The following is a 20,200-nucleotide window of genomic DNA, read 5'->3' as shown; positions in this document are numbered from 1 at the left end:
AAGCAGAGGAAATTCCCTTGCACCTCGTAAGAAACCACAGAAACATATGCACCAAAACACATGTATACAAAAAAAAAAAAAGAAAAGCTCACCTCTACGCCCATACAAAATTAGAAACGCCCCTCCCAGACACACAACCAAAAACAAACACTCACCAAAATGCTCTCACTGGTTCATGCAAATGCAGACACTTGCAGGCAGAAATGTGCACCCAAAAAGCCACACAAAGAGAGAGGACAAAAACACACACACAGGCTGCAGCTGCTGTACTTTGTTTATTGTCGCTGTCACCCTGGGGAGCTCTGGTTTCTTCTTTCTTTTTGAGGGGTACCTTCATGATTCTGCCTCTCTTTATTCTCTGCCTCTTGTTCCCCATCTTGTTTTTTTTCTGGGGCCGGGGCTGCTTCGTTGGTGGCCCTTCGGAACCTCAGTCAGGTGGGCTAAGTCCTGGGGGTGGGGGCAAGCCGGCCTGGATCCCGCCCCCAGGGGCTGATTCCTCTCAGTTCTGTCTCCATCGCTGTGGGGTGTCCGTGCTCTGACCTCATCTAGGGGAAGGAAAGCAGGTGGTGAAAGCACAGAGGCCTGAGTTCTAATTCTGCCTCTCCTGCTCACTTGCTCCGTGACTCCAGAGAAGGACCCTACCCTCTCTGGGCCTCAGTTTCCCTCTTTGTAAACCAAATTTTGCTCCAGTTGGAAAGGGTCTGTTTTTCCCTTTGCTCTGGTCACTAGGAAACTCAAAAGTCTCTCTCATTTTATTCTATGTTGAGACAACAATTCTTGGATCCCTCCTCCCACCCAACCTCGCCCATTCAGGCCTGTCCTTTTCAGGCAGAGAGACCTCTACTGGTGCTGTAGACGGGGCCCCCTGACGCCTTACCTCAAGTTCTGTCTCAGGGCCGTGCCCCTCGCTTTTTCCGCTCCGTGTTCTGGAGCTTGGTCACCAGCTTCCTCTCATGCCCACCAGGGCTGTGACGGTTGGTATTGGCAGCGGCTTCTCTCTTGGTGCGACCTTTCCGGCCTCCCACTCCTGGGAACCGAGGTGAGAGTCGGTGGTGAGGTGGACAGAGCCACAGGGGGTCCAGAGGGCAGGTGGGGAAAGAGCTTGGGTTAAAGTCGGGAGGCTGGGGGGCATCACCATGTAGCTTTAGGGCAGTCATTGTCCCTGTTTCCCCATCTTTGGAATGATGTTGCTGCTCTAATATTCTAGAAGTGCATGTGGTCCCAAGGCTGAGTAGGACATAGCTCACTGGATGAGGGGCTAGAAGGGGGTGACTTGAGGGGTCAAGGGAACAGGCTGGAGAAGTGTGATGTATGGGCAGGAGCCCAAGGAGGGATCCTAGTTTGAGGAGGGAGGTGGTCAGGCCGTTTGTGAGGGTGGGCATTGGAGATGGAAGGACCAGGAAGGTGGGAGGGCCAGGCCTTACCCAGGAAAGAATGAGCCAGGCTGTAGAGGTCATACTCATCCAGGTTGGGGTCTTCATCCTCTGGGCCTGGGGGCTGCCTGGACGGGCTGGCTGCTCTCGGGAAGGTGGCCATAATGTCTGTCTGTCTCTGTCTCTCTCTCTCGTCTTCTAAAGCTTTGTTTGTGTCTGCTTTGCTGACACCTCCCAACTCATTGGCCCCAACTTACAAGGCCACGTCTCCTCCTCAGCCCACAGTCTGGCTCCAGCCCCTCACGCCCTGTCTGATGCAATCTGGCCTTTTCCCAGAACCCAGCCCAGTAAACATCAGTCACGAGAGGGGAAAAGAGTCGGTCCTGTGAGTCCCAGCCCCCCTTGCCCCCTCCCTCTCACTGGGGCTCGCCCAGCTGGGTATTTTTCCACTGAGGAGATCCCCACCCCTTGGGGGGTGGGGGAAGGTAAGAGGCAGGGTCTGGGCATAAACAGCCCTTGGGATGGAGGGCAACAGGGAACTGAGGGCCTCACCTGGCTGACTCCTTCCTATCCATCTCCTGCCCTCTGCCACATGCCCCTCCTGGGCTGGGGGTCATGGCCGCACAGCTGACCCTCACCCCCACCCACTTCTGGCTCAGATTCAGGACCGTGGTGGCAGAACATGGAGTGAAGAATGAGCTGGGACAGGGTACAGCACACTCTGTGCTGTGTCATTGGTTCTCACCCCGATCACACCCAACCCAACTTTTTTTTTTTTTTTTTGCGGTACGCGGGCCTTTCACTGTTGTGGTCTCTCCCGTTGTGGAGCACAGGCTCCGGATGTGCAGGCTCAGCGGCCAAGGCTCACGGGCCCAGCCGCTCCGCGGCATGCGGGATCCTCACGGACCGGGGCATGAACCCGCATCCCCTGCACCGGCTGGCGGACTCTCAACCACTGCGCCACCAGGGAAGCCCCCCAACCCAACTTTTCTATAAGAAACACCTCGGAACCGCCCCTTAACATCCTGAAATGGTGGGCCCTAGGTAATCTCCCACTCCTGAGAGGGAGGCTAGCAGAGTGGTTAAGCTGATTCTGGAGCCAGATGCCCTATATTCAAACCCTTGATCCATTACATCCTGTGTGACCCTGGACAAGTCACTTTACCTCTCTGTGCCTCAGTTTTCTCCTCTATAAACTGAGGATGATAATAATTGTATCTACCTCATAGATTTGGGGAGAGGATCAAATGAGATAATCCATGGCACGGCACCTGCAACAGTGCCTGCTACAGTGTAAGCTGCACTATATGAGTTGATCACATAGTTTCCAAACAATTCAATATAATGCCCTCCCTGTAATGTAAAGGAGACATAGAGGAAATTAATTTAAAATAAAGTAATATGTATTTCAAACCATAGAGGTAGAAGACATTGTGAAGTAAACAGATGTTTGTGCTAATTTAATATGAATTAAAAGAAGGGGTTTGGATAGGAAACATGGAAAAGTGGAATTTTCCTCTTTTGCCTGAAGGATCTGACTGTGTGGGTCACGTTGACCCAGAGAGGCCACACCCTGGGCTGCCCACTCATGCTTCAGCTGAGGCTTCAGCACCAGGGGCAGGGAAGGAAGCAGGCACAACATTCCACTTTTTTTTTTTTTTTTTTTTTTTTTAACTCTGTGGTTTCCAGTGCAAGAGGACCTTCTCAGCCCAGGGCAGGTGTTAATTCCCTGCTCACATTCCCACTTTGCTGTGAGCCCACTGAAACACTGTTTCATCTCAATGTTACCTAAACTCCATTCTTCCCTGAATAATAACCAAGTAATAATCCGGTCTCGTCCTCTGAAGAACAAGAAGCGTCACTTTGGCTTGCTCTTCTCCCTGGCCTGAGCCAGAATTAAATTTAGCTTCTGTTTTCCAGATTTGGGTGATTTGTGAGTTCTTTAACACCCAGGAAATGAAAGTGAACACAAGAGGACGCTTGAATAAAAACAGAGTGGGGATAATAATAACAGACCAGATGATAAGAGAAAGAGGAAAATAACCATAACTTAAACAAAAATAACAAACACACTGGAACTTCCCTGGTGGTCCAGTGAGTAAGACTCCAGGATCTCAATGCCGGAGCCCTGGGTTCGCGATCCCTGGTCAGGGAACTAGGTCCCGCATGCCGAAACTAAGAGTCTGCATGCTGCAACTAAGACCCGGTGCAGCAAGAAAGAAAAACAAAAAACAACAGCAACAACAAAACCCAAAACACAAACAGACCAAGGCAATTTAAGGTGGAGAAATTAAGAAATACGGAGTTCTTGCAAAGCAGTGGGCTTTATCACTAAGTGTAGTAGCAAAATCATTCCCTCTAGCATGACAGGAGATGGCGTGGGGTCGGGTCATTGAAATAAGTTGTTTTTTTTTTTTAATAGCTTCGTGAATGTCTAGCAGGACAGTCAGACGTCGTATGGGATGTGGGACAATTCCGTGTACGACCGACTGTCCTGCTCCGACCTGAGGTCATTGTGACTGCAGAGAACACACCTACAAATTCCCGAGCTACCTCTAGGGGATGGTCTTTCGCTCATTCACTTCTGCCACCAGGACTCTGGGTTACCAGCTGTGAGATCCTGAGCCCACTTCTTTTTTTTTTTTTTGCGGTACGCGGGCCTCTCACTGTTGTGGCCTCTCCTGTTGCGGGACACAGGCTCCGGACGCACAGGCTCAGCGGCCATGGCTCACAGGCCCAGCTGCTCCGCGGCATATGGGATCTTCCCGGACCAGGGCTCGAACCCGTGTCCCCTGCATTGGCAGGCGGATTCTTAACCACTGCACCATGAGGGAATTCCGAAAGGAAATTTTTAAGAGTCAGTTTATTTCATCCCTTTCCTCCATTGGGTTCCATGCATACTATGCTACCTTCTGGTCATGATATGTTTTTTGTGTGTGTCAAGGAAAACCACCATTACATGTGAGTATAGTAGTTATAATATCTCCCACCTACCTGCCACATGAGGTCAGGTTGAAGAGAGAGCTTTTTGTTTTGCTTAAGTGGGTGATGGGTGAGCATGAACAGGGACAATCTGAGAGATTGGAGGCTGGCTTTACACAGAAGGTGCCTGAAGCAACCATGTAAAAGCCAATCCTGAAGGGGGAGAAACCAAGGAGCAGAGAAGGATGTGAGCATGGCCCACAGCAGTGGAACTCTGTGTCAAGGGAGGAATTTGTAAAGGGATTGTTAGGAAAGTATGCTATGTAACTCTCTCCACATGCCCTCAAGAGACCGTCAGTGAAGGGTGCTGTGACTTTTCAAGGCTCTTTGGAAAAGCATTTCAGATGTGTTGCTCTGAAGTGATGAGACTTAACGGATAAATGAAGAAGGCCCAGATTTCTTTGCCATGCTGTAGCTTTCTCACAGGAAGGAACTATGCTGCCCAGACAAAGGGAGTGTTCTGGTCAATTCCACAGTTCTAACTTTGTCCTATATGACAGTACCTGATACATAGTAAGTACCCAACAAATGTGAGCTGTTATTATTTTTATACTGCAGACACTTAGTGATGGATTGAATATGGGCTGGGAGGGAAAACGTGATATCAAGGGTAACTCCCAGCTGCCGGCTTGGGCCATTGTTGCCAAGGGGAAGGTAAGAAAATGAAAACTGAGGACAGATGATTCTTTTGAGAAATCTGCATGTGGAGGGGAAGACAGAGCTACCTCTTACAATATGGGCAACACTCTAAAACACTTTTAAAAATTAATCAAGTGATACATTTTAAGTGATACATGTTTATTGTAGGAAACATAAGAAATTAAAGTCAAACAAACAAAAAGTTGTGAGTGCCAAATCTCCCCTGAGGAGAATCTGAAGTTGGTATTTGACATTCAGGAGAAATAGCTTCTGAGACTCCTACAAACACGAAAATGTGAAGTCCTTGCTAGCATAAGCCTCATAAAATGCAGGATATAAAGCTGAGACTGGGAAGATGGTCATGCCATTTATTGAGAGACCACAGAAAGAAAAGCAAGCTTGCAGGAAGAAATTGATGCATTAAGTTTTGGGCTGAAACAGTTTGTGTTGATGTCTGAGATTCTTCTAATGAATAAAAAAATATTGAAGGCCTATTATGTACCAGGCACTATGCTAGGTAGCTGGAACACATAGGTGACTAAAACAGATGATCCTGACTTTATTGAGCTGGCAAGTGTATCAAATAATCGAAAAAATATATAATTATAAACTTTGGTAGGGGTTATGTAAGAAATTACAAGATGCTAGGATGTAGACCATCGTAGTTAAATACTTGCTCACCCAACTGTAGTACATTCCTGGGAAGATTCCCTAAAAGCATGATTTCTGGGTCTACAGATCTGCTTGTTTCTATTTGTTTTTAAAGAATTTAAAAATAAACTTTATTTTTTGGAGTAGTTTTACGTTTCCAGCAAAATTGAGGCAGGAAGTACAGAGAATTCTCATATGCCCACTGCTCCCACTTCAATCAACAATCTGCTCGCTTAAAAAAAGTATTATTGTTTTATAGAGGCATTTATTGGGGAATGGGAGAGGATACTGAAAACACACAAGGACCCTGGTTTGGTAAAATAAGGTTCAGTTGAGTCGGGGACAGTGTGTAAAGTGAAAACTACATTTCCCAAGGGGCAGCGCGGCATGTCACGGAGGAAGACGGCGCATGCGTAGAGGGGTCCTCCGCGCTGCGACCAAGCTCATAAAAGGCAAAAAGCGTGTGTGGTTTTCGCCCTGCCGCGAATCTTCGAACGCAAGCGCGTTGTTATCCGCAGACATTGAAAAGCATTCGAGGGACCGCGCGCCTGCTCCCGCCGTCGCAGTTTCCAGCGCGACGTGCTTGTTCCACCCGTGGCTCGGTAGGTGGGTATGGGTCGCGGTCTGGGACACCCCCACGCCCCGCCTTCGCCCACCCCGCCCGGAGAATGGCGGGAACGGAGGGCTGACGGTCCCCATTCCCGAGCCTTGCTGAGGCGGCTCTTGAGGGGCGGTGCGCACGCGCCCTGGGCGGGGAGAGGCAGGGCGCAGGGAGGGAGGGAGGGCTGGCGCAGACCTTCTGTAAGGTCTGCGCTTGCGCCCGCCCGCCCTGCGAAGGTGGGAAGCAGCCGCACGTGGAGCTTGGCTTGGTGGCCGGGAGAGGTGGGGTACCCAGCCCAGGTGCGAGAAGACGAGGGCAGAGGATGGGCCCCGAACCTTGGCAGCTTCTGTTATTTGCTCAAGATGTGACCATCTTAACCAAACAACCTGATTCTTCCTTCACATTCCTCCCGGTGGCTCATCTCTCTGCCCCTGTTTGCAGCCAAAATTTCAACCTGTATTCACCAGCACCTTTTCTCCTCCAAACCCACTCCATTCAGGCCTTGGCCCCCACCCCTCCACTGAAACAGCGCCTTGTCAAAGCCACCGATCATCTCTAGGTCGCCAAATTCAGTGTTAAGTTAGTTCTGAGACCCCTAGCAGTATTTGATGCAGTTAGTCACTGCCTTTAATGGAAACGCGTTTTTTGTTTGCCTTGTGGAACATTCTCGTCTTTAGCTTCAGCTCTCTCTGACTTCTCTGCTGATTCTTGCTCTTCCTTACGTTTAATGGTTGTACTGCCCCAAAGTGTCATCCTAGATCTCTGTCCAGTGTTCATTTCCTGGGCTTTAAATATAAATACCGTCTACTGTGCTTAACTCTCAAATTTCTGTCTTCAAGTCATTGCTCTTCCTGAAATTTTGAGTTTTACCTTTCGCCTTGCTCAGTTTTCTCTTTCTTCCAGTTGCTTAGGCCAAGCACCTTGAGTTATTGTAGGTGTCTTTTGCTTCCTCTCTCTCCTCCTCCATCAGTCAGCACATATTTATCCTTGAGGCTTTGAAGTTTCACTCCTGGGTGTCCAGTTGTAGGTATGTTTGGTATTTGGTCAGTCCTTTCTGCCTGAAAATTTCTGTTTTCATTTTTGGTGTTCTCTGTCATTTATTCAGATTTAGCCATTTATGTATTCTGATCCATCCCTATTAGAGTGTTTATTTCACCTACAATTGAGTATACCAAACTGTTTAATATCTGTGTTCCTCTGGACTGTAAGTTTCCTAAGATCAAGGCAGGGACTGTTTGTCTCATTCACTGCTGTATACCCCTCATGCCTGGCACAGAGTAGGTGCTTGATAAATGTTAATGAATGAATGAATGAATGAATTTACAAAGGGAAAGTACCTTTTCTCCATAGGTGGTAAGTAGACAATTCCTCTTAAGAGGATATTGGTTACAACTAATTTGTTTTCTGTGGTCAGGGAGGAGAAGATATTGAGCAGCCCAGCTTCAGAATTGTTGCAGTGTTTCTAAGAGGTTTCCAGGATTCAGTTCAGTTCTGCAGTCTATTTTGAGGACTTGGTAGGTACCAGGCCCTATGCTAGTTGCTGGGAATATAAAGATAAATAAAATTGCATCCCTCTCGTCTAAGAGGTGTGGCAGGAGAGACAAGTGAAACAATTAGTCTCCGGGTGTATGTGTGACAGGTGCCAGAACGGAAGTTGGTGTACCGTGTTTTGGAAGTTTCTGGAAATTTTGGTTGCCCTTGGCAGCAGGGCAGATGAGAGGGGCCTGGGACAGCCAGATCTCCCTGCCAGTTGTTTCTGGCTATAAGCAGCTTTGTCCTTCTATCCTAGTATGCCGTACAAATATTGTGTTCTCTGAGTGCCATGGTGTGAAAAAGGTTGGCAAATACTGCTGTAAAAGTGTTAATTTTGCTGCCTTTTGATTTGGACCCTGAAAAACGAGTAAATTTGAGAGATCCAGAGGGGAAGAGGGGGAAGGATCAAAGGCATTTCAGGCAGGCATAACAGAAGCATAAAAGTCTGTGCTTGTTTGAGCCTGGGGCGCTGGGATTTTTCGGCGTGGATATTGTAGGTCAGTTGAGAGGTGCCCTCCAGGATCTGAAGCAGTGCCTTGGAAGTGTTTGGTAAACCAGAGTGTTCATTTTATAAATACCTGGCCCACCACGAGGCACCCTTTTCTCAGTGGGTAGGTCCAATTAGAGTCCATAGTTTTAGAGACCAATTTTCTGGAGCTAGAAGCAGGGATGTTAAGTCAAAGTCCTTTTTTTCTGATTTCTAAACTTATATACAAAGATTCTTACAAAGGTTTTAAAAATGAATCTCACTTGGAATTTTGATGAGTCATCTGCCTTGGAAAAAATACCCAATTTATGTCACTTCAGGATTTGTGGTCACTGTATCTGTGGAGAGGAAGGTAGAATGGTGAACACTGAACCAGTGGGAGTTGGATGTTGATTCTAAGTTGTTTGAGCCCTTAAGGCTTAGGTTGCAGAGTCAGACAAATCTGAATTTGAATCCCACCTCTTCCACTTATTATTTGTGTTTTCTTGGTAAAGTCATTTATTTCTCCAAGACTCAAGTTTCCTCAGTACTATGAACAGTACTTTGCAGGATTGTTAAATAGGATAATCCATGCAAGAGTGCTTAGCACATGGTAGGTAATCAGGAATAGCTGTCATTGTTACCTTTATTTTCCTACCTCTTTTTTTTTTCAGATGGCACAATGAATCACTGTCTTACTGGTGGTACTTTCAGTGTAATCATACTAACGTAACAGTTGATTGGCAGTTTACAGTAGACAAATTGCTTCTACTTCCATGATCTCTTTTGCTATTGAATATGCTGAAGTTGTGACAAAACTTAGAATTGGGAGGAAGAGCATAGATTTTATAGTTTGCAGACTTGCAATCCCAGCTCAACTACTTGTATTTCCTGAGTTACCAGCATAACTTAACCTGTCTGAACTTCAGTTTCCCCAGCTGTAAAGAAGGTGGGCTTGTAGCATTGATGTAGGTTTAAAGGAGAATCACCTGTGTAAGTTTCAGTACAGAAGCATGGTAGGTACTGGGCGGGGGTGGGGGGGTAAGTGGAAATCAACGTCTTAATTTTTTTAAAGAAACTGATTGATTAATGTAGCTTCTTACTGATGGTGGCTAAATTGAGGGTATGAGATCTGAGTGTAGAGTCTTAGATGCTTTGCTTCCCTTTGACTCATAACAAAGCTTTTATTGTCTTGAGTCCTGTGGGATTCTTTTTAGAGTGTTTTAAGTATAGGATGTTTGCATTTGTTTGTATGAGGCCTTGGCTGCTAGTAGAGAGTCGGAGAACAGTTTTAAGCTGGGTGTTTAGCAGCTGATACGTGCTTTCCACCTGAAGCCTTTGTCCCCAAGAATTACCTCTTTTTAGTCAAACTTCCCAGTTGCAGGTAACAAAAAGGTAACCCAAACTAGTCTAAGCAGAAAAGGAGTATCTATTGACTGTATCTGCTTCAGGCATGGCTGTGTCCAGAAGCCTAAATTATGTCACCAGTATTTTCTGTGTCTTCTCAGCTCTGCTTTTGTCCATGTTGATTTCTCCCTCAGGCAGGTAAAAGCCTCCATCAGTTCCAGGCTTCCATGCTACTCTTTTTTTAAAACATCTTTATTGGAATATAATTGCTTTTTTTTTTTAAACATCTTTATTGGAGTATGATTGTTTTACAATGGTGTGTTAGTTTCTGCTGTATAACAAAGTGAATCAGTTATATGTGTACATATATCCCCATATCTCCTTCCTCTTGTGGCTCCCTCCCACCCTCCCTATCCCACCCCTCTAGGCGGTCACAAAGCACCGAGCTGATCTCCCTGTGCTATGCAGCTGCTTCCCACTAGCTATCTATTTTACATTTGGTAGTGTATATATGTCCATGCCACTCTCTCGCTTTGTCCCAGCTTCCCCTTCCCCCTCCCCATGTCCTCAAGTCCATTCTCTACATCTGCGTCTTTATTCCTGTCCTGCCCCTAGGTTCTTCAGAACCATTTTTTTTTTTTAGATTCCATACATATGTGTTAGCATACGGTGTTTGTTTTTCTCTTTCTGACTTCACTCTGTATGACAGGCTCTAGGTCCATCCACCTCACTACAAATAACTCAATTTCGTTTCTTTTTATGGCTGGGTAATATTCCATTGTATATATGTGTGTGTTCTTTATCCATTCATCTGTCGATGGACACTTAGGTTGCTTCCATGTCCTGGCTATTGTAAATAGAGCTGCAATGAACATTGTGGTACACGACTCTTTTTGAATTATGCTTTTTCTCAGGGTATATGCCCAGTAGTGGGGTTGCTGGGTCATATTCCATGCTACTCTTAACCAACAGAAAGAGGTTATCTTTTTGCAGATAGCTCTAGCAAAAGATCTGAAATTGATTTTGGCCAGATTTGTGTCACATATCTCTTCCTGAACCAGTCATGGTGGTCAGGGAGAATATAATATTTTCATGGGCCCAGGTGGTATACCCAGCCTTGGAGCCAAGGTGAGGGGTGGTTTCCCAAAGGGAAATTAAGAGTGCTATTACCAGACCTAAATATTTACTTAAGAAAAATGGAATATGTGTGTTTAAAAAGAATCACATATGGCTGCTCATAGCAGTTTTATTCATAATGACCAAAAGTGGAAATAGATGCTATTCAGAGAGAACAGGTTAAACAAACCAGTTTGTTCGTACAATAGGTGCAACTCAGCAATAGAAAGAAGCAAACTCCTGATACACACAGCAACACAGATGAATCTCAAAATACATTAAGTGAAAGAATCCAGACACTAAAGAATATGGATGGCATGATTATGTTTCTATGAAATTCTGGAATAGGCATAACTAGTCTGTAGTGGAAAATATCAGAACAGTGGTTCCCCTTGTGGGTAGAAATAGAAAGTGTGGCCATCTAAGTGGAAAAAAGAGGGTTCTAGGACCCAGAAGGTTTAGGGTACTGGGCCTTGCTTCAAAATTCATAAGAATTCTGAAACTTACAGGAATTGCGTAACCTCTTCTTGGTTTGAGACTAATGCTGAGATCAACTGGGACCCTTGGACTCAGATAATGGGCAGCTTGGGCTGAACATTCAGTTTCCTCCCAGCTGAGAGCTGCCTGAACTTTCAGTTAGATGTGGTCCTGAGTCTGCATTCCGGCTTTGCACCACCAGGCTTAGTGTCCTCAGAGTGGAGAACCACAGAAACCTTTGCCTCTGCTGAGAATGTGTGTTCTGGGGAAATTCAAGTTCACAGCTGACTGGATCCAGAGATAGCAGTAGTTTATTGGAAAATCATAAAATGAGTTGGTTTTCCCAGGCAGGGCGCACCCAGTAAGCAAAGCTTAAGCAGGAGAGGGCCCTTAAATGGTGGGGGCAGTGATTGCTTCCCCAGGCTTGGGATGCATCAGCGTTTTCTGTTCCTTGTGCCTTTGACTGCTTTGCTCAACTTAACACAGTCCCTGTCTTTTTTCCTGGTAGTCCCCTGACCCACATCTACAGATGAGGAGGCAGCTTGTATCTACTAAGTGCACGCTCTGTGCCAGGCACTGTCTATCACCTTACTTGTGTGGTTAGTCCTCACGTGGGTGCTCTGGGTTTTATAGAGACTCAGAAAGGTTAGAGAACTTTCTCAGGGTGAGAACTTTATAGCTGTTCTGTCCCCATTCCTCTCCTTGGAACACTCCTAAAATATGCCTGTCAGTTCATTACCCTGATGGCTCTATTGCAGGCAATCACGAGGGGACACAACCAACACACTTAAAACCATTCTGTACCTAGGCAGCCATTCTGTTTTTTACTTTCAGTGCAGTATTCAATAAATTACATGAGGGGACTTCCCCGGCGGTCCAGTAGTTAAGACTCCATGCTTCCAATGCAGGGGATGTGGGTTCAATCCCTGGTTGGAGAACTAAGATCCCACATGCCGTGCAGTGTGGAAAAAAAAAATGAAATTAAAAATAAAAAAAATTTTTTTTAAATAAATAAATTACATGAGATAGTCACTTTACTGTAAATAGACTTTGGGTTAGACGGTTTTGCCCAGCTGTAGGCTAATACTGTAAGTGTTCTGAGCACATCTAAGGTAGGCAAAGCTAAGCTATGATGTTTAGTAGGTTAGGTGTATCAAGTGCATTCTCAACTTACGATACTTTCAACTTACAGTGGGTTGATCGGAACATAACTCCATGGTAAGTCAAGGATGATCTGTATATTACATATACAGAAGGTATCATACAAAATGAAAATCATTGTAGGTTGCTGGGATTTGCTTTAAGATATTCTTTGATGTTGTTGACTTTTTTTTTTTTCACCTAAGTTAGGAAAAAATGGAAATAGAGTTGTGACCAGAGTACTTTGGGGAGCCAGGGGAGTTTCTGACTGCCTCGCTGGTTAAGGAGTACCCCAGAGAAGAGAGGGCACTGGAGTAGGAACTCACTGCCATTTGTCAGTCAATTCCCAGGGGAGGGGCATCAAGGTAGTGGAAACAGTTTGATGGTCCTTTCAGAGAGCTCAATACCGACTGCTTCCAGAGAGAGCAGTAGTTCATTGTATGATAAAATCATAAAATGAGGTTCTCCTAGGCAGGGCACACTACCCAGTGGGCAAAGTGAGCCTCCAGAATCCTGGCACTCATCTCATTACTTCAGAATTATTGGGTTGGCCACAAAGTTCGTTAGGGTTTTTCCAAAAGATCTTTTTGGCCAACCCAGTACTTCACACTGAACAGAAATGAGGTGAGAAGAGAGCATTTTAAAAGTCACAAGTCAGTGTTTTTATGTGAGGGCATCCCGACAGGTCTCTTGTCAAAAACAGGGCCCTCCTTTCCCACCTCTGCCTTCTGATTGCAGGATTAGGCCCTGCCTGGCTTGGTATTTGACCTACTCCTTCCCCTCCAGACCAAGTGGGTCAACTTTTTCACTTTGGTTGGCTGAAAGTTTCAACGTCAATTTCATTGTCTGTCTCTGCATCTACTAATTGCAAAAGGTTTTATGAGATAACATACTTTTTCTTCTTGTATGTACATGGGATCTCTGGAGAAATACCCAAAAAACAACAGGGGTTGCCTCAAGGGGTGGGAGATTTCATTGTGTTTCTTTTAATCGTTTGAATTTTTTTTACTGTGTGCATATATTATCTAGTAGTTAAAGGTTTTCTTTTTTTTTTCCCCCTTAAGTGGAACAGACTTTGTATCTAACCACAGTGAGACAAAGAGACAAATGATATTGCAGTAATGTGATGAGAGCCTAAACTAAGGCAGTGACAGGTGTGATGGAAGAGAAGGGTCTGGATTTAAGAGAAATTTCTCAGACAAAATCAATAGAATTTGAATGGGGATTGATCAAGGGCATGGGGTTTGGAGATGAGCAAGGAGAAGACCCCAGGATTTCCAGCTTGGGAAGCTGGCTGGCCAGTGATGGGCACCACTAACCCACGTCTGGAAGGCAGAGCCGTGCAGGGCAGGAAGTGTGAGGTGTCTGAGGGGCATCATGGTTGGGACGTTCAGGCGGCAGCTGCAGGTCTGAGCTGGGAGCCTTGGAGAGAAGTCAGGGCTGATGATACTGATGTGGAAGTTTCAGAATATGGGTGCTTGAAGCTGGTGACAGTGCTCAGGGAGTGCTTAGAGAATAAGAGGATCCAGGGTGACCTTACACTGAGGTGGAGGAGGAGGGCAACAGAAAAATAGGGGAGACTGGAGGCCTGGAAACCCAGAGAACAGAGCTTTGAGGAGCAGCGTGTGGTCAGGTATTCAGTGCAGCAGAAAGTTCCAGGAGCTGGCAGGAGATCATAGGCACTCAGGGAGAGCCGGACTGCAATGGTTAAAGATTAAATGGGAGTACAAGTGAGGATGGTGGGTACCGTGCCAGCCCTGTGCTAGGTACAGAGGATAAAGTGATCCCTGCTTTCAGAGACTGGACACGCTGGGGGAGGGGACAAATACACACACACACACAGAATTGTAATACGATTTGATGGGTACAGTGGTGGAGAGATGCACAGGGTATAATGGGGACACAGAGAAAGGTAACTTCACCCAGCTGAGGAGACTGGGGATTTCTATGATTAGAGGAGGGGGTGACTTGGTAGTAATCCAGGTCTTAGAGAACAGTTAAATCAGGCAGAGGATTAGGGGTAATCTGCCTGCAGGAAGAACATCCCAGATAGAGGGAGCCGCACAAACAAAGGGCACAGGCATAAGAAGTTACATGGCGCCCAGTCAAAAGCGGAACAGTTCAGTATTACTGGAATATAAAATGTGAGGCAGACAGGGCTGAGAGATGTTGGAGCGGGGGAGACATGAAGATGGAAACCTCTTTGTGGAGACCTTGTGTCCTGTATTAAGGGCTTGACTTCTGGGGGCGGAGACGTGGGAGGGGATTGAAAGTTTTTGGTAGGGAAATGATATGGCCACACTTGTCTTTTAGCTGGATAGTCCTGGAGCTCTGCAGAGGGTGGATTTGAGGGAGACGAGAAAGCAGGGAGGAAGCCCAGCTAGGAGGCTGCTGTATAAGTTACAGTGAGACGGACCTGATACAGCCTGAACCAACGAGTGAAGGACGAAAGAGAAGTGGATGGAGTCCTGAAATACTGGGGCAGTAAATCAGCCAGAGTGGTGATTGGTTGGACATGAGGACTGAGGGAGAAGGGGGAGTTGAAAATAACTCAGGTTCCAACATAGGTGGCTGAATGGGTTAGGAGGAGTGTGTTACCACGTAGGGGTTTGGGGGTGGGGTGAGTAGGGAAGGGATGAGCTTGCTTTTGGACATACTGATTTTTTTTTTGAACAGTTTTCCTGAGATATAATTCACCTACCATACAACTCACCCATTTAAAATGTATAATTTATTGCGTTTTTTAAAATTAACCCCAGGTATTAAGCATGGAGCTTGAATATTTCTTTTTTTTTTTTTTAAGAAGACGTTGGGGGTAAGAGTATATTAATTAATTTATTTTTTGCTGTGTTGCATCTTCGTTTCTGTGTGAGGGCTTTCTCTAGTTGTGGCAAGCGGGGGCCACTCTTCATCGCGCTGTGTGGGCCTCTCACTATCGCGGCCTCTCTTGTTGCGGAGCACAGGCTCCAGACGCGCAGCCTCAGTAGCTGTGGCTCACGGGCCTAGCCGCTCCGCGGCATGTGGGATCCTCCCAGGCCAGGGCTCAAACCCGTGTCCCCTGCATTAGCAGGCAGACTCTCAACCACTGCGCCACCAGGGAAGCCCTTTATTGCATTTTTTAAAGTATATTCAGAGTTGTGCAACCATTATCATCATCTTATTTTAGAATATTTTCTGGGTACATTGATTTAACAAAATTTTTTTTATTATGGAACATTTCTAACATACAGAAGTAGAATCACATAAGGAGTGTCTGTGCTGGGCAGAGTGATTTGGGGTCTCCTCTGGTGGAGATGTGCAGCCAACACGAATCGTTGTTACGGGAATTTCAAAATGGACCTAACTTCAGGGAGGGGGGTCAGGGCAGGAGAGAGGTGGTGTGTGAAGGAGTAAAAATATGAAGTTCCTGTCGATTTCCCAACACTACTTACCAGTGGGGTTATTGGTGAAAGGGGGTTGTTGATAACAGCAGAGATGACTGTTCTTGCCTGAGGAGCTTCCAGGCTAGTTGGGGAAGAAAAGATCTACCTACATCCACTGGCTGGAAAGCCAGTTTATAGGTCTAGGTAGGTTCCAGGAAAAGTCAAGAGAAAAGTTAGGCTTATTTAGGGATGGTCAGACAAGACCAGTTTTGATCTGGTTGTTGAAACAAGTGTAATGTTTGTATCCTTGGCAGAGAGGGAGAGGGTGTAGATGGTACACCCTTTCAGCCTCTTTGGAGGGTGGGCTGGGATGGGACAGGACATCTGCGTTTGAGTATGTGTAGATACGACAGACCAGAAGAAATGTCAGCAAATAATGACAGATGACACTGGATATGTCTCAGGGCTGGATCCCACCCCTCACCCTCCGGCCTCTTCAGATGCAGCCCCATTCTCTCATCCTTGGACTTGTTCTCAGTGTGCTCCCGCCCCTCAGCCAACAGGCTCACATTTCCTCCACCTGTAAACCCTCCTCCTTCTGCTTGGCCTCCCCTTCAAGGCTCCACCCCTGTCTCTGCATCACAGCCCTGCTAGCAGGAAATTGTTACCTTTATTTGCTACCACACCCCTCCTGCATGGTGGTGGGTCTGAGGGCAGGAGCAAAGATATTGAGGAGGGAGAAGTTTGAAGTGTCAGAATTCTCAGGGAAGGTAACTGATTTACCTGGCAGCAGAGTGGGAGTGCTTGCTATCAATGCTTGTATAAACTAAAACCCACTGTCCGGCTGGGGGGGCTTCCCCAGTTCTTTTTTTTTTTTAATTTACTTTTATTTATTTTTGGCTGCATTGGGTCTTCGTTGATGCACGCGGGCTTTTCTCTAGTTGCAGCGAGTGGGGGCTACTTTTCATTGTGGTGCGCCGGCTTATTGCTGTGCCTTCTCTTGTTGCGGAGCACGGGTTCTAGGCGCGTGGGCTTCAGTAGTTGCGGCACGCGGGCTCAGTAGTTGTGGCTCGCGGGCTCTAGAGCATGGGCTCAGTAGTTGTGGCACACGGGCTTAGTTGCTTTGTGGCATGTGGGATCTTCCAGGACCAGGGCTCGAACCCGTGTCCCCTGCATTGGCAGGCGGATTCTTAACCACTGCGCCACCACAGAAGCCCCATTCCCCCAGTTTTAATGTGCACAGGTGTAGGCATGTAAAAGGCAGGTGGTTCTGACCAGGATTCTGCTTTATGTGGCAGGAGAGAACAGCCCTTTTCCATGCTGATCCATTCCTTCCAGGGATCTTCCCACTGGACTCTTCTTTGGTCCACACCTTCACCTTGGTATGGTTCAGTGGGGCTCTTTACCTCTTCCTCTTTGCTCACTCAGCAGATCATCCCTAGCGTCATCAATTCCCAAGACTTTAGCAACGACCTTTATACTGATCATTCTCAAATTTATCCACTTTGAATCTCTTAAACTCTAGATCCCTGATTTTGTGTGGTTCTAATTAATGCAACCAGACTTTTTTTTCTTAAGGGACATGTTCTTCTCTATATTAGAATGCATTATATAAAGCTTGTGGTGGTAAAAATAGTGTTGCACGTGTGAGGAAAAAAAGATATGTCACAAGCAGTCAAATAAAAATAACTTGGACTTCATAAAAATTAAAAACATGTGCTTCAAAAGACAATTCAGTAATCATTTTTTTAAAAACCAATTAAAAATGGCAAAGGGCAGTTCTCCAGAGAAGATACACAAAGGCCAGTAAACACATGAAGAGATGTTCAACATCATTAGCCATCAGGGAAATGCAAATCAAAACCACTGGTTACCATTTCACACCCAGTAGGATGGCTATAATCAAAAAGACAGACAATATTGCATGTTGGTGCACATGCAGAGATATCGGAACCCTCATACGTTGCTGATGGGAATATAAAATGGTACACCCACTTTGGAAACAGTCTAGTTGTTCTCAAAAGGTTAAACATAGAGTTACCATATGATCCAACATTTGCACTCCTAGGTGTATACCCAGGAAATGAAAACATGTCCACAAGTATACATAGCAGCAATGTTCATAACAGCCAAAAAGTGAACACAACCCAAATGTCTATCAGTTGATGAATGGATATACAAAATGTGGTATATGCAAACATGAAATATTATTCAACAATAAAAAGAAATGAAGTGCAAAATAGGCAAATCTATAGACACAGAAAGTAGATTAGTGTTTGCCTGGGGCTGGAAGGGATGGAGATGTACATGTATTTAAAGCATACAATTCAGTGGTTTTTAGTATATTCAGAGTTACGCAGCCATCACCACAATCAATTTTAGAACATTTTCACCGCCTGGCCAAAAAGCCCGATTCTCATTAACAGTCACTCCCCTTCCTCCCTCAAACCCCCCCGCCCCCCCAACAGCTTTCTATGGACTTGCCTATTCTGGATATTTAATATAAATGGAATCATACAATATGAGGTTTGTTTTGTCTGGCTTCTTTCATTTAGCATAATGTTTTCAAAGTTCATCTATGTGTAGCATGTGTCAGTACTTCATTCCTTTTTAGTGTAATAATATAGTCTATTGTATGGATAATACCACAGTTTACCCATTCATATAGTTTCTCCACATCCTCACCAACACTTGTTATTATGTCTCATTTTCATTATAGCCATCCTATTGAGTGTGAAATGGTATCTCCTGTGGTTTTGATTTGCATTTTCTTGATGGCTAATGATATCAAGCATCTTTTCATGTGCTTGTTGGCCATTTGTATATCTTCTTTGGAGAAATGTCTATTCAGATCATTTTTATATATGGTCTGAGGTAGGGCCCCAAATTCACTCTTTTACATGTGGACATCCAGTTGTCCTTGCACCATTTATCAAAAAAGACTATTCTTTCCCCATTAAGTTGTCTTGGCAACCTTGTGGAAAATCAGTTGACCATGGATATAAGGGTTTATTTATGGTCTCTTGATTCTGTTCTATTCATCTTTATGTCTACCCTTATGCCAGTACCACAACATCTTGATTACTATAGCTTTATAGTACGTTTTGTAATTGGCAAAACTTTTTCAAGATTATTTTGGCTATTCTGGATCCCTTGAATTTTCATATTAATTTTAGGATGAGCTTGTTAATTTCTGCAAAGAAGCCACCTGGGATTTTGATAGGGCTTTCGTTGAAACTGTAGATCAATTTGGGGAGTAGTGCTATTTTAACAATATTAAGTCTGCTGATCCATGAACATGGGATGTCTATTTATGTAGATCTTAATTTTTTTAAACAATGTTTTGTAGTTTTCAGTATAAGAATTGTATACTTATCTTATTAAATTTATTCCTAAGTATTTTATTCTTTTGGATGCTATTGTAAATTGAATTGTTTTCTTAGTTTCATTTTTGGGTTGTTCATTGCAACTGTATAGAAATGCAATTGATTTTTGCCTGTTGATCTTCTGTCCTTTAACCTTCTTTATTAGTTCTAATAGTTGTTTAGTGGGTTTCTCAGGATTTTGTATATACAAGGTCATGTCATCTGCAGATGAAGATAGTTTTACTTCTTTCTTTCCAATCTTGATTCTTTTATTTCATTTTATTGCCCTAGTTTGAACCTCCAGAACAATGTTGACTTATTGCTGATCTTAGGGGGGATAGCTTTCAGTCTTTCACCAATAAGTATGATGTTATCTGTGGGTTTTCATTGATGCCCTTGATCAGGTTGAGGAAATTCCCCTCTATTCCTGGTTTGTATATTACTCTTTTAATAAACAAAAGCAGAGATTTTAAGAAGATATGCATATTTAAATACATAGAGTTCACAGTTCATTACCGGGGGGTGGGGGACATGCAGTGTGAATCTGATCTTTGTGGAGATGGAGATGTACTAATTGAATGACCTTTATAAGAAGGTAGGGTATAAAGTAAAAATTTCAGCATCCTAAAAAAAAGTTCTTTTTTTCCAGTCTACTTTTATCTTTAGGCATATGACCAGTTTCACCTAGTTACAGTAGCTTACTTTTTTTTTTTTTTTTTTTTTTTTGCGGTTCACAGGCCTCTCACTGTTGTGGCCTCTCCCGTTGCGGAGCACAGGCTCCGGACGCGCAGACTCAGCGGCCATGGCTCACGGGCCAAGCCGCTCTGCGGCATATGGGATCCTCCCGGACTGGGGCACGAACCCGTGTCCCCTGCATCGGCAGGCGGACTCCCAACCACTGCGCCACCAGGGAAGCCCAGTAGCTTACTTTTTAAAAAAAAAAATTTTATTGAAGTATAGTTGATTTACAATGTTCTGTTAATTACTGCTGTACAGCAAAGTGATTCAGTTACACATATACATATATATATATATATATATATATATATATACATTCTTTTTTTAATATTCTTTTCCATTATGGTTTATCATAGGATATTGAATATAGTTCCCTGTGCTATACAGCAGGACCTTGTTTATCCATCCTC

At 44.9% G+C, this 20,200-nt stretch overlaps 2 protein-coding genes across 4 annotated transcripts in view; one reads left to right on the top strand and one right to left on the bottom strand.

Annotated features, from left to right (window-relative positions):
- Positions 1–262: 262 nt before the first annotated feature.
- On the bottom strand, positions 263–1,691 carry NUPR1 (nuclear protein 1, transcriptional regulator). The gene is made up of 3 exons (XM_081257623.1): positions 1,425–1,691; positions 878–1,027; positions 263–545 (listed from the first exon to the last, which is right to left on the bottom strand). Exons 1-2 carry the CDS (start codon positions 1,534–1,536, stop codon positions 891–893), a joined length of 249 nt encoding a protein of 82 aa, XP_081113749.1. The 5' UTR covers positions 1,537–1,691; the 3' UTR covers positions 263–545; positions 878–890.
- Positions 1,692–6,028: 4,337 nt separating this feature from the next.
- Positions 6,029–20,200, top strand: part of SGF29 (SAGA complex associated factor 29) — a 29,255-nt gene continuing 15,083 nt past the window's right edge. The window contains exon 1 of one of the 3 annotated variants that reach the window (XM_081257638.1): positions 6,029–6,247. In XM_081257638.1, coding sequence (XP_081113764.1) covers positions 6,055–6,247 — 193 coding nt within the window. In that variant the 5' untranslated portion in view covers positions 6,029–6,054. Of the gene's footprint in view, positions 6,252–20,200 lie in introns of all 3 variants that reach the window. The other 2 variants (XM_081257637.1, XM_081257639.1) reach the window with 2 other exon arrangements.

Source organism: Mesoplodon bidens (assembly GCF_964165515.1).
Source record: "Mesoplodon bidens genome assembly, chromosome: 15".
NCBI classification, from domain to species: Eukaryota; Metazoa; Chordata; class Mammalia; order Artiodactyla; family Ziphiidae; genus Mesoplodon; species Mesoplodon bidens.
The sequence above is the reverse complement of the archived record's forward strand: the minus strand, read 5'-3'. Positions and strand labels throughout refer to the sequence as shown.

Coding starts and splice junctions, on each gene's coding strand:
- NUPR1 (XM_081257623.1), bottom strand. CDS start 1,536: ATGGCCACCTTCCCGAGAGCAGCCAGCCCGTCCAGGCAGCCCCCAGGC. Junction 1,028..1,424: donor CCTGGCTCATTCTTTCCTGG/GTAAGGCCTGGC, acceptor CTCGGTTCCCAG/GAGTGGGAGGCCGGAAAGGT.